This window comes from Empidonax traillii, unplaced genomic scaffold (genome assembly GCF_003031625.1).
Source record: "Empidonax traillii isolate 1590-97213 ecotype Southwest subspecies unplaced genomic scaffold, ASM303162v1 scaffold1363:size121840, whole genome shotgun sequence".
Lineage (NCBI taxonomy): Eukaryota > Metazoa > Chordata > Aves > Passeriformes > Tyrannidae > Empidonax > Empidonax traillii.
Window position 1 is genome coordinate 53,726 of NW_020956556.1, and position 13,596 is coordinate 67,321.

Sequence of the window (13,596 nt, forward strand, 5' to 3'; positions counted from 1 at the left end):
CCTGGAGTGCCCCAGCCCCCAGAGGAGGCACCAAATCCTTGGCATGGAGGAGACAAAGGTGGCAGGGACCGAGGGTCCATCAGGATGCCTTCCCAGCTCTCCCTGAGCCCTCCCCTCCCACGGGAGCCCACGGCACAGCCGGCAGGCAGGGAGGAGGGAGCAGGGAGTACATAAAGCAAAATGATGGCAACAATAAAAAACCCTCATGTAGGCGCTGTAAAAACGCGATCGGCTCGAAAGCTGCTGATAGAGCTGAATCCATAAACATGGGCTCCGGGGTGTTTATGGCGCTCCAGGACGCCGAGGGATGGGAAAACAGATTAATGGGGAAGAGGGACAGGCAGAGCCCACCATGGATAGGGAGGGGACCTCCTCCATGGAGCAGCGGGAGGGGACATGGGTGAGAGTCTGACAGGACTGATGTCACTTTGGGGCATCTCCCATGGGATGGGCTGTGACCACCCAAATGGGTCCTGGAGGGACCAAGGGAACTGGAGGGATGAGGCTACAGGGGTATCCCCCAGGAAGGGGCTGATCTGGAGCACTGGGGGTGAGAGAGTGGAACACAGGGCAGGGGTGACACTGCAGCACCCCATCCCGTGGCCCATTCCCAGGGCACGGCCAGATCCAGCTGGAAGAGGAGTGGGAGCTCTGCCTGTGACACACCAGCACCTGCAGCTCAGCCCTGAGTACCTAAATAAATTCTGAGGCAGCTGAACTGTTGTGTCAGCAGAAGCCGGAGCCTCCGAGGAGATTTACTGCAAATTAAGTTTGGGGGTGAGGCAGGTGGGGGGGGGCAGGGCCGGGGGTGGGCAGGGCTGGGGGTGGGGCAGTGCCCCCCACACTCACTGTCCACAGTCAGGGTGATGGGCTGGCTCGTCTTGTTGTCCCCGTTCTTGTCATTCACCGCCTGCACGTAGTAACGTCCCGCGTCCGGGGCCACCGTGGAGAGGATCACCAGGGTGTTCTCCAGCGTGATGGCTCTGTGGGAGAGGATGGGGATGTGAACCCAATGAGGACAGACACACAGCGAGCTGGGACCCTCATCCCCACCCAGTACCTCACGTGGGACCCCAAGCCTTCCTCCCACCTGCCCCAGGCACCAACCCCAGGATGAGGGGAACAAGCCCCGCACCCCCCACTCCAAGCAGAGCCCATGGGACGGGGCAGATTCATAGGACTTTTTTTTTTTTTTTTTTAACTTCGTTTTTTTTTAATTTAATGGAACGATCTAATCTGCTGGAAACATAAAATGCTTTGGGGAATATATTTTTTTGCCATTAAATATGAGATAAAGGAGTTTTATCTCCTCAATCCCGCTTTGCAAATCGAAAGGAGAACAGTTCAATTCCTGCATAATGGGGGTTACAAATTCAATTCCTGCACGCCGTGGCTGCCAGTGCCGGGCTCCAGCAGCACTGGGATCTGCCACAGCCCCACGGGGACACCTGGCACACGTGTGTGCGCCGTGCTCAGCTCCATCACGCCCTTTCGCCTGCCTTCCTCCCGCCTTCCTCGCCCTTATTTTCATTTTCTATTAAAAAAAATTGCTGCCAAACAGCCATTAGTCACCAAGTCTGTTCCAGGGCTTTAGCACGAAGCGCTCGAGACGTTGCTTAAACATCCCTAGTGTGGGGACAAGGCGAAATGCAGCCCCCTGGGTGTGGGAGGGATGCTGGGGGGGGTACTGGGGGGACCCCAGGGGTACTCACACGCGGCTGCTGGGGGAGATCTTCCGGCCATCCCGGAACCAGGTGACCTGTGGCTGCGGGAAGCTGGCGATGCGGGGCGCGCGGATGACGGCCGCCTCCCCGTGGGACACGCTCTGCTGTGTCTCGCTGTCCTCGAAGCTCCCCATGTCTGCAAAACGTGGGGGAGAACCGTGTCAGGGGCTGGGGAGAGGCCGGGAATGCGCCCAGGGATCCAGCTCCAGATCCCACCCTGTGTTCCTCAGCATCATCCCTCAGCACCTGGAGCCAGGCAGCCCCATCACAGCCCCCTGTCTGAGTGTTCCCCACCAAGGAGGGGGTTCAGCCACAGCAAGGAGGGCTCAGGTACACAGCTCCCTGGCCTCTCTCCATCTCCCAACCCATGGCCCAGTGCTGGGAGCATCCCAGCATGACCTTGACCCCATGCACAAGGATGGGACACAGCTGCCTCCATCCCACCCCACCACTGCCAGGCTGCAAGCACACAGCAGTTGAGGGAGACAGAGGGAAGCGGGGGGCATGGAGATGGGGGTGCAGGGGATTTTTATTGACTTCCCTTAATTGCTGTAATTAAAAACATGTAAAGAATCCTTTTTTAACGACTTTGCCATTATCATTAGTTGTTAGCACAGCTGCCTTATTAATTTCTCATTAGCTTCCTGATTTGTCATTGCTCCTCAGGAGGTGTTTTAAGGGGATGGGACTGGGGACAAGCCGGAGGGAAGGGGTGACAGAGAGGGGCACGTCCCCTGGGAGGAGAGAGCCACCATCCCAGGCCTCAGCACTCTCATCTCCTCCTTAAATCTCTGGACATCCCTGCCAGGGTCACCCCTGGGATGCTCCAGGCTCACAGGTGCTGGTGATAAGTTGCACCAACACCACAGCTGTCCCACAGTGCTGGGAGCTGGGTGTCCCCATCTGGTCCCCACGGACCAGGACAGTCACTTACAGGCCACCTGCACCTCGGTCTGGCGCTGCAGCAGGGCTCCCATCCTGTTGCGGACGATGCAGCGGTAGAATCCGGCGTGTGTGCGGTCCAGAGAGGTGATCATGTACCTGAGGGAGACAGGAGCCACCTGAGCGCTGTGGGGACATCCACGGCACCGACACAGCCCCAGGAGAGGCTGCAGGTCCCACACGAGCCCCCCATTTACTGCTGGGCAGCAGCACCTGTGCCAGGTGCCAGCTCCTTCCCTGAGGAGCCGCTGTTGGAGGCGCGTGTGGTACATATATGTGTGTGCCTGTGCAGGCATGTACATGTGCACACACACGTGTGTGCACGCTGGGGAGACACCCCAGTGTCCCTCACTGCCACAGAGGGACTCCTGGCCACGCACAAGGAGGTGCTTTTGCTGCACCACACACGCAGCACGAGCCAGTGAGTGCCCCTGTCCCAGTCCAGCGGGGGGATGTGACCCACCACCACGAGCTGGAGGCGCTGGACAAGTGGCTTCGAGATGTCAAACACGGGGGGGGCTCCTGGGGACTGGCACCCGCTGTCCTGACCCCTGCACTGAGCCCCAGCAGTGACACCGGGGTCTGCTGATGTCACTCAGCCTGGACCTGAGCGCAGCCGAGCCCGGCACTGCTCCGATGAGTCACGGCTGAACCCCCTTATCATCCGCCACCCCTGCTCTTATCAGCTGCCAGCACCAGCAGATGAGGAGCAGACAAATGAAATAACCACATCTCCCCTCGCCCACCCCCCCAGCACCATCCCCATCCCCAGCTGGGCCCTGCAACCACCAGACCACCCAGAGCAGGAGGAGCTCCTGCTCCCTCACCCCAAATCAGGCGGGTGAGTCTCTGGGGGGCCGGGCAGGTGCCGCAGCATTGCCATCCCCGACGGGGAGCGCTCCGAGATAAAGCAGAGAGGGAATAAATAAGCAAGCTCAGCCCTCCCTGCCCAAAATCTAATCTTGCGTTAAAAGAGCCGCGGGCTGTTTCGGCAGAGCTTTGTTTGTTCTTCTGAGAACTGAGCGTAAATTAAACTTTCATAAGACCTGAGGAGCACGTTCCCTCCCCGCTGGGGAGCGCCGTGGGCCCCACGCCCACCTCCCTGTGTGGGAGACAGGGACAGGGACAGAGGGCACCACGGAGACGGGGTGGGCACGGCAGGACTGGCATCAAACTCGCTGGTGACACCCGCCCACTCGCCCACCCGCGCGGCGTGCCGGGGTCACCCGTCCCCGTGGGAGGAGGGAGGGTGCCCTTTGGGGACGAGTCCTTGAGTGTCACGGCTGATATTTAAAACTGCTCCCCAGAGGCTTTAAATAAGATATTTCAATTCCACGGAGCTGTCAGGAGCGGATGCCGACGCCAGGAATAATGGGCCCGCTCTCCTTGCGGTGTCCTCGTTAATAAATCACACCGTGACTCCCGAGCGCACGCACATGGATGGATGGATGGACAGACGGACGGACACTCGCTGATGCTCAGCAGCAGAGGGGCACGGCTGTCCCCAAACAGATCCCAGTGCAGCACCACATCCCATCCAGACCCTCATCCTGGGAGGGGGATGGTGCAAAGCCCCCAGCACAGCCCACGGGACCCAAACTGCCCCCACCTTTGGAGCACCCACAGCCCCTCAGCAGCACTTGGTTCCCCCATGCTGGGAGCCAGGACCCCTCCACGGGCGCACAGAACCTTTTCCCCTCCCATGGGGACACCCCTGCAGATCCAGTTAAGGAGCCTGGTCCCCACACACAGGAGCTGGAGGAGCTATTAAGCAGCAGCACTTTCACACACACCTCAGCGGCTGAAAATAGCCTGGAGAAAGGAAATCAATTCCCGGCGCAGCCCGGCCCGCAGTCATCAACTAAACCAGCACAGACTTTGTTCTCTCCTGCCATGGAGGCTTTTATCCAACCCCACTGCAATTTGATTTCCTTCCCCCATCACGCCTGGCTGGAAGGGGATGGGAATTGATTTCACCCCCAGCGTCACCCCCCACATCCCCGCTGCTGTCACCCCCTCGCAGGGGGATGTGCTGTGGGCAGACATGGGGAATGTCACCCCACTCAACTCCCCCAGTCTGAGCCAAGGCCACAGTGGCCACTCCACGGCCAGGAGTTCCATCGTGCCAAGCAGCTCCTCCACCTGGGACCGACCCCGGTGCCCTGACCGGGTGGCTTTGCCCATCCTAACCCTGCTCCAGCCAGGAGAGAGGTGAGCTCTGGCCAAGCTCCCAGCACAGCCCTCGCTGCTGACTCCGCTGTTCCAGGGGTTTGTTTGGATTTCTCTGTGAAGACAGAGGTTGACAGGGCATGGTCCATGGGGAAAAGCCCTTCCGCAGTGAGGACTGACCTGCGCTGCTGGAGAACACGCTGATGGAAAACAGCGCTGGCCTCGGGCTCTGTCAGGAAGTGGCTGTGCCCCGCTCAGCCCCGGGGTCAGGAGGGGGCTCCGGAGCCAGGAGCCCCGTGCCGAGGGACCGGTGGGTTTGCAGAAGCAGCTTGGGCACCGGATCAATCTGACAGATGGACGGCTGCTCGTCAGGAATGACAACCTCTCCATCCATCCATCCATCCATCCATCCATCCATCCCTGATCCCAGCGGTGAGGCAGGGCAGGGCACAGCAGCGTGACCAGCTCCTCACCGTGCAGTCCTGGCACGGTGTTCTGGTAGGATTGTTGCCCGCGCCGCTCCGGCACAGCCACGGCCCAGCCCGGGCTGCTGCCGTGCCTGTGTTATTGTAGGGTTGCTGAGAAGCGTGGGGCTGACGCTGCCGAATTATTCTTAGATTGAGGGGGTGGAGAGGGGCCGGGAAAAGCATCAGCCAAAGGATCTGATCCATCAAATTGAAAGCCAGGAGAGCACAGAAATCTGTGAGGTTCTTCCAATGCCGCCCAGTAACAGCAACAGCTGGATCGGATTTTGGGTAGAAGCGCACTGGCACAGTCCCCTTTGATTAATATCCTGTATAACGACTAATTAATTCTGGAGGGGACGTGTATTTGAATAGTTACTGCGGGATAATGAAATGTCAAGTGAGCATTAAAACACACTTAGCAGAGGTTTAACGACTCGCAGCATCCGAGCGCGCGTCCCGGCACCTCCGCCCGCGCTGGGCCAACGCTCAATATGGCTTTAAACGCCCCCCTGGTATTCCATCAGCCCCCGTTAACTGTGTTATTGGATCTCAATTAGCTCCTGATTGGAACGGGCTGTGTTTTGAAACACGTGGCCCATCGCCTCCCCCCTCGCCTGAAGTGTTTTCCCTCGGCCATGGGAATTGGGCGGGCGCCGGCGGCCCTGTAAATCGCTGCCTCAATTGGCCCTGCCAGAACAATGAGCCAGTTAATAATTAATGCCCGTGTATTAATCAGCCTCCCTCCCGTGGAGCAGGGACGGGGCGGGCGCGCGAGCCCCAATCCATGTTGAGGCATCCAGAGGGCTCCGGTGCGTCACTAACCAGGAGCTCGGCCATCACCCAGCTCCGGTGGCATCCCCAGGTCTGAGAGTTCCCTGTCCATCTCCTCTGTGGCTGCCTGTCCATTCCCTCCACTGCCATCCCACCACGTGCCTCCTGCCAGCCCTGATGCCAGTGTGGCTCCCTGGCACCGCTGCCCTGTGCCCAGCAATCGCTGCCGCTCACTCACACCAGCCCCACATATCCTCCCCCCCCAGCTCCAAACAAGGCACAGAGATGGACAGGAGCCTTCCCAGCACAAGCATTCCCAGGAAAAGCCACCCTATGCTGCCCATTACCACCTCAGTGCTCCTCCTCAGCATTCCTGGGGACTTTACCACTTGTGGTGAAGCTGAAGGTGACACCAACCAGGCTGCAGCCACAGGCACCAGGAACTCCCTGCTGGGCTCCCACCATGCCTGGCTGCAGCCCTTCCAGTGTTCATCAGCTCCCACTAATTAAATCATTGCATGGCAATTAGCTCCCCAGGGCAGAGGGCTGGGCTTTGCACCTGGGTTGGCAAAGAGCTGGTCCCACCAGAGCAGGGATCAGCTCCTGGCAAGCAGTGGCACATGTTGGGTTCCAGCAGGAATCCAGGGGTGAATCGCTCTGTTTGCCCCCAGGTCTGGGGTTTTTAGAGGCTTCTGGCTCCGTGTTTTACATAATTTGGGGACAAACTGTGGGTATCAATCATTTGGGGTCCTCGATGGGCCTTAAAGGCTTGGCAGGGTCCTGTGTGTGCAGCTGCTGTGTCCCTGCATCCTGGGGGGACATGCACCCCAAAACAGCCCAGCACGGAGGGAGGGGTTGAAGAGCCACAAATCTGCCCCAAATCTTGGTGAGCCCATGCAGAGAGGCTCCTGAAAGGAGATGGGAATGGATCAGAGACACCATGTGCTGGAAAACCCACCCTGGGGCTGGCAGGGGGTGGCACTGGGAGGCTCTGTCATGCCAGCTCTGCTTGGCTGGGGGGAGCTGAGGCAAAGCCAGCCGGTGTTGGAGATGGAATTACACTTCTCCGAGATCCCAGCAAAGGGTATCTGGGCTCTCAGGGAGAGGCAGAGGATGCTTTAGTAGCTGCTGAGCTCCTGCACCAGCTGCAGAGGGGCATGAGGAGAGGCACGAGGGCTGATTTAGGAGCTGGAAGATGCATCCCTATGGATGGGAGTCTGTCCAGAGGTAATCTATGTGCAAGGTAATTTCCGAAGGCAGCAGGACTCGATGCAGCCCTTAATAGGACAATCTCATGTGATAAATTACCAGACCCAACTAATCTGCATGTTAAATTTCTTGTATGAGAAATAAATATCCTCAATTCACCAGAGAAGCGCTTTCCTTCCGAGGATTTCATTAAAGACATCAAGCTGCCTGATTTGCATGTTATGATTCCTCGTACGAGGAGCAGTCGGGCTCCGGAGAGCTCGTGGAGAGCCTGGCACCGGGGAGATTATGCAGGGAAAAACAGAGCTGGCCCTGCACAGCGGTGCCAGGGCAAGGCTATGTGGGCAAGGCGCTGGCACCCGCCCTGCTGCCACCTCAGCCGAGGGCACAGCAGGCACCGGGGGGGAAGGAGGGGGAAGAGGTGTCACTCCAGGCTCGGGAGGCAGTGGGGATCCCATGGGAAAGCTGCCTCCTGCACCCCGTGCCAGCAGCAGGCAATGGAGGCGGCATGGGGGGAAGGCAGGGGGGTCCCTGATCCCACACCTCCCACAGGGATGTTCCTGGGGACACAGGTCCATGGGCACACACACAGCCAGGCTGGTCCCTCATTCCCCATGGTCCCCAGGGATGCTCCCAGGGGAGGATGTCTACACACACACACAGCCAGGCTGGTCCCTAACCCCCCTGCAGGCCCCAGGGATGCTCCTCAGGGAGAATGACTCCACACACACACACACACACACAGCCAGGCTGGTCCCTCATTCCCCGAGGTCCCCAGGGATGCTCCCACAGTGGGAATCCCTGGGTTCATGTGCACACACAGAGCCAGGCTGGTTCCTGATTCCCCACAGTCCCCAGGGATGCTCCCAAGGGAGGATGTCTACACATACACACAGGTCCCCAGTCCTTCTGGAGTTCCTCGTCATGCCTGATCCCCTGGGATGCTCCTGAGGGAGGATGGCTCTGCATGAATACAGAGCCAAGCTGCTCCGTGATCCCACCGTGGTCCCCAGGGATGCTCCTGAGGGATCAGCTCCACCTGCACTCAGAGGCAGTGCTGTGGCCCTCGCTGGCTCTGGGACCTGCCGAGCCCGTTGCCCACCTGGCCCTCTCCGCTCGCCAACAGCCGCTCCGGTGGCAAACTGGCCTCGGAATGGCTGCGGGAAGGAAAGGGCGGTTGCCATGGAAACCGCTGCCAAACTGGGAGAGCGGCTCCTTCCCCTGAAACGTGGCGAGATCTCCTCCGACCGTGAGCGAGGATGAAGTGGGGTGATTTGTGGGGAGCGGGGGGGCCGCGAGCCCCTGCCCACAGCCCCCAAAATGGGTACAGTGCACCAGGGCGACTGCAGCCGGCGGGGGCGGCGGGATGCTCTGCTCAGGAGAGGGTTTGGGGACAAGCGGCGAGGATGAGGGGGATGAAATGCTTGGAGACACACTGCTCTGTCTGGGAACCACGAGGTGATGCCACCAAGCCCAGCCCCCTACAGCACATTGCCCTGCTCCAAACCTCCCTCATGGGCACAGCCAGGCCCTGGGGAAGGTCCCTCCTGTCCCTGGAGTGGGGACACGCCAGGGGACACACACCAGCACCAAGCTGGGAGGTACTGGCTGCACCCTGACTCCTTTATCCACACCACCATTCCTGACCCTGCATGGCCAGGAGCACCCCCGAGCCTCCCCGGCCATCAGCACAGGCCCTCCCCCTCTCCAAGGATTACTCTGTTTCTAAACTCGTTAACTTTTAATTACAACCTTCCCACTGCCTGAGCGGGCTGGCTCCGCGCCACCGACAGCTCTATTAAAATTCAATTTCTGCCCATCATAACTAATTTTGGTCCTTCGCTTTCTCACCAGCAGCCTCCAACGCCAGGCGAGACGGCCAAACGCTCGTCTCCACACTCCAAATCCCCAGGGAGCCCCGGGCAGAGCGCAGGGATGCCGGCAGGTTCCTCGGAGCCAGGCAGGGATTTGCACGGCAGCTCTTTGCTTCATTTGCTGCGCCGGGTTTGTTTGGGTTTTCCCCAAGTGTTTGTTTGTTTTCTCGCTTCCTTCCCTAATCCTTTCTGGCTGGATGCTGGAGCTGGAGGCGGGGGCCGGGGGCTCCGGGGGGAAGGGAGTCACCTTGGAGCAGGGATGCAGGGATGCAGGGATGTGGAGCTGCCCAGCATCCCAGAGACCAGTGCTGGCCTCTTTCCTACAGAAGGATAAACTGAGGCACGGATCAAATCAGGAAAGGAAGTCAACAGTCCCCATTCAGGGCTTGGAGGTGCCTCCACCCGCTCCCCCAAACCCGAAAGGAAGGAGCCCAGGGCCGGGATCCTGCACCTTTGTCCTGCCTGGGAATGAGCTGTCACTCCTGACAGGTGAGAGCTGTGGCAATCGTGGAGCTCAAAAGGTCTCTGACCTTCCACACCAGAGCTGGGGACAAGGGGCCCCATCCCACAGGGCATTTGGCACTGGTTCCAACACCCAGCACCAAGCTGGGGGCATCGGGGGGGCACGACAGACCACGGCTTGGTAGGGGCCACCCCCCAGGGTCCCCAGGGGTGGCCAGGGCTCCAGGATCCCAGCAGGGCAGCGTGCTGGGAGGGGATGTCACCCAGCCACTCACTATCTTTGTTCCTGGCATCCCAGAGCAGCCCCGCGTTGCTACAGCAACACCAAGCCTTTGGATTCGATGCCTTTAAAGGGGGAACGGCTTGTCTCGACCTGAATTATTGATTAAAACAGAGAGGATGACACACGCACTCAGAAGAGACGGCGAGAGGTGCCCGCCTTGATTTAAAGGCCAGCTCCAAGGGGCTGGAGTCGTGGCAGGATTAGTTGGCACACGGGGATGGATGCCTGGATCTCAGCACTCCCTCCTGCCACCCTATCTTGCCCCTTCTCCGGTCTAGCTGTTCCCAGGGAGCCACGAGCTGGCTGTGATCCCCAGCCTGGTGTTAAGGTGTTAATCCGCTTGTGCAAACACCTCCTCCCCGGTGTTGACCTGCTTAAATTCCCCATTTGCTCTCCAAACAGAGCCAGCAGCTCCTGAACTGCCAACTGCTGCCTCTGTGCTGCCTCCTGGGATGGCAGTGCCAGGGACCGGTGTGCCGGGTGGGATTCACCACAGGCAGCATCGGTGGGGACTCAGAGCCCCACAACCATTCAGGTTGGAAAACACCTCCAAGTCCCGCCCTGTGCCCCATCCCCACCTCGTCCCCCAGCCCAGAGCACTGAGCGCCATGGCCAATCGTTCCTTGGACACCTCCAGGGGTGGGGACTCCAAACCTCCCTGGGCAGCCCCTTTTGATGACTGACCACCCTTCCCAGACTCACCGGTATTCCAGGGAGAACTTGGTGAGCTCCCGGCTGTTGTGCAGCCACTTGAACTCGAGGGGCCAGCTGCCCTCGGCCATGCACGTCAGGACCAGCCTGTTCCCCTCCAGGTGCACTTGGCTCCGCACCGGCTCCGTCTTGAAATACGGGGAGACATCGTCTGTGGAGAGAGGAGGGACAGGGCTGAGGGACACGCCAGCCCCACATCCCGCCAGCCCCACAGCACCAGGACCGCTCATCACTGGAGTCCCTGCCCTTGGCAGGGGGTGGAATGAGATGATCTTTAGAGTCCCTTCCAACCCAAACCATTCCGTGGTCCTATGGGTATAACTCATAACCCATAACCCCAGCAGCCCCCTCCCCGTCCCCTTGCCCTGGCCCTTGTTCCCCCCCCGAGCCATTCCACAAGCCCATCGACAAGGGCTCAGCCCGCTGTGGGTTTATCTGAGCTGCTCCTTTGCTTTATTCCTGGCTGCCTTTGTAGCATCTCCGAAGCACCGAGCTTTTAACTCGGGGGGTGAAGGGGCGGAGGGGCTGGGAGCGGAGCGAGGCAGAACCACTTACTCCTCTCCTGTTTTATTTGCTAAGTAAAACTATAAATCGAACCACACAGCTCCATTTTCTGCTTAACAAATGGAAGCCCTTTTACTTCAAAGGCACATTCATATTCCCCAGCAGCTTTCAAGTGCACGTTCAATCACGGCTTCGGGTTTTTTCTTTGGGGTAGGGCTTCGCTTTCTTGTCTGTGAGACCTGAATTCCTGCCACGGATCTCTGCACTGTGGGCTCAGCCCACTCCAGTGCCTCACCACCCTGGGGGTGTCAAGAGTTTGCAGGAGCTCGGAGGCACCCAGACACCCCCAGACCTGCACTGGGGATCCCTCTCCTCGCTGGGATCCCAGTTCATGCCCACTTCCCTCACTGCACCCACACGGAAATGCCCACTGGATTTATACCCTGTCCTGCCTGGCGAAGGGGTGGGCACAGTGGTGCTGGATGCCAGGCAAGTCATTAGGAAGCGAAGCAGCAGCTTGTGGCTCGTTAATTTAATCCTCCTCTCTGACCTTCAGCAGAGCTGGCTGGAGCGGGCAGCCCTTATCCCAGTGTCCCTGCCTCGGGTCTGGGCTGGATCCGGACACTGGAGCACCAGGGCACCACACAAAGCTGGTGTGGGGCACTAGGGCTGAACCCCACAGCCAGCCCAGCAACGTCCCACATGGCACAGGGGCAGAGTGGTGCCCAGTGGCACCCTGGCAGCTCAGGCTGTGGGGTTTGGCAGCACCGGCTGTGACCCCTGTCCCGTGGCTATGTGGATCCCCAGTCCAGAGAGCTCGTGGCAGCTCTGTGGCAGCTGAGCTGCGGTTTTTGGGGTGCCCAAGGAGTGGGCACACATGTGCTGCTGGGCTGAGCGAGCCAGGGACAGCCCAGTGCAGGATCCGTGTCCCTGTGCACGCGTGTGTGCGGGGGTGGGCACACGTGTCCCCACCGTGGCCCGGCAGGAGCTTGACCTGCAAGGCCGGGGCTTCGCCCACGTCCAGGTGGAGCCTTTGGGATTACGGCAGCACCCAGATGGGGACGTGGCACAGCCAGGTGACAGCTCTGGATCCAAACACCTCCTGCATGAAACCAGTAAATGAGCCACGGACCAGACTGGGGTGCACTGGGCGCAACGCAGTTGATGTATCGCTGCAGTGAGGATGCAAGCACGGCACGACAGGCTGATCCCCAGGGACTGGTGGTCCCCAGTGGTCCCACAGGAGCCCAGGGCTGTGCTGGCAGCGTCTGGCCAAGCACTCCAATAGCACGTTGGACTCTGAAACCTGGTGTGCTCAGTGCACCCCCCACACTGAGCCAGCAGCCAGTGCCTGGGAGGCATCTGGGAGGTGTCCTGGAGGCGTCTGGGAGGCGTTTGGGAAGCGTTTGGGAAGCAGGGTGCTCCCGGCGCACCTTCCCCTGGGCCCGCCCGCCGTTTGCATACATCCTAATTTGATTTTAAGCAGCTAAGGCTCATCGCGCTTTGAAGCGCCCGAGCCATCTGTTCTGCATTAAGGGGTGAAAAACGGCACAGAGGAGGAGAGGCGGCTCCTAATTCCGTATTGATCGTGCCGTGTTGAGCCGCCCGCGAAGGTCACGGCGGCCACCGCGCACCCAGCGGCTCCCACGGGCCCCCAGGAATCACCACCCCTCCAGGCACGGCAGGGGACGGCGGGGATGGGGGTCCCTCACGTGTCTTTTGAGGGGTGAAGGCGGCACCGAGCTCTGGGTGTGAGATCCTCACCCTCCTCCGGGGAGCCCTGTGCCCCTGCGGGGACCCCAGCCCAGGGGAATGCAGCTGGTTTAGTGCCAGTGTCTCCAGGGAGGCCTCCAGGAACAAGACCAGGTGTTCCTGGTGTTCCCCTGCTCACGAGCTCTCAGAGGGGAGAAGGGTGGGGGTCCCAATGCTGAGCAGCGCTGCCCCTCTGCCCCCAGGCCTCAGTTTCCCTCTGCCCTCTGGCAGCACTGGGCATCCCAGCTCTGCTCCCTGGGGACAGCTCCTGCATCCCACCATCCACTACAGGCCATGGCACCACCACATCCAGGGCGTGTGGGGTGCTCACCACCTCACCACGGAGCCAGCACGGACAGGGGCTGCCATTCCCCCCATCCTGGACCCAACCGGAGGGTTCCCGGTGGGTGACAGCCACATCCCCCCCCACACACACCCAAAAACGAAGGGTCATTACTGCTCATTCTGCCTCTCCCCCATCTGTTGTGGCTGTTTACACTCCACTTGCTAATTAGAGGCTAATTAGTTGGTGCAGAAATTCATCACTTTCCAAACACAGGCGGCAGCGAGGGGCGTCTCCGGGAACATCTGCACATCTGCCGGCGGCACGGGACGGTGTGGAGCTCCTGGAGCCGCCGGGCTGGCACCACGTCCTGCCACACTGTGCCAGCCCAACATGGTCCCCTCCACGCAGAAAGCACCAAACTGCTTCATCCCCACCCTGCCCA

The 13,596-nt window shown here is 60.0% G+C and overlaps 1 protein-coding gene across 1 annotated transcript in view; it reads right to left on the minus strand.

The window, feature by feature from the left end:
* Nucleotides 1-13,596, minus strand: part of SDK2 (sidekick cell adhesion molecule 2) — a 45,589-nt gene that overhangs the window by 15,894 nt on the left and 16,099 nt on the right. The window contains exons 2-5 of the mRNA XM_027906832.1: nt 10,604-10,763; nt 2,659-2,765; nt 1,713-1,860; nt 850-983 (exon numbers count right to left, since the gene is read on the minus strand). Of these exons, the coding sequence (XP_027762633.1) occupies nt 850-983; nt 1,713-1,860; nt 2,659-2,765; nt 10,604-10,763 (549 nt within the window). The remainder of the gene's footprint in view (nt 1-849; nt 984-1,712; nt 1,861-2,658; nt 2,766-10,603; nt 10,764-13,596) is intronic.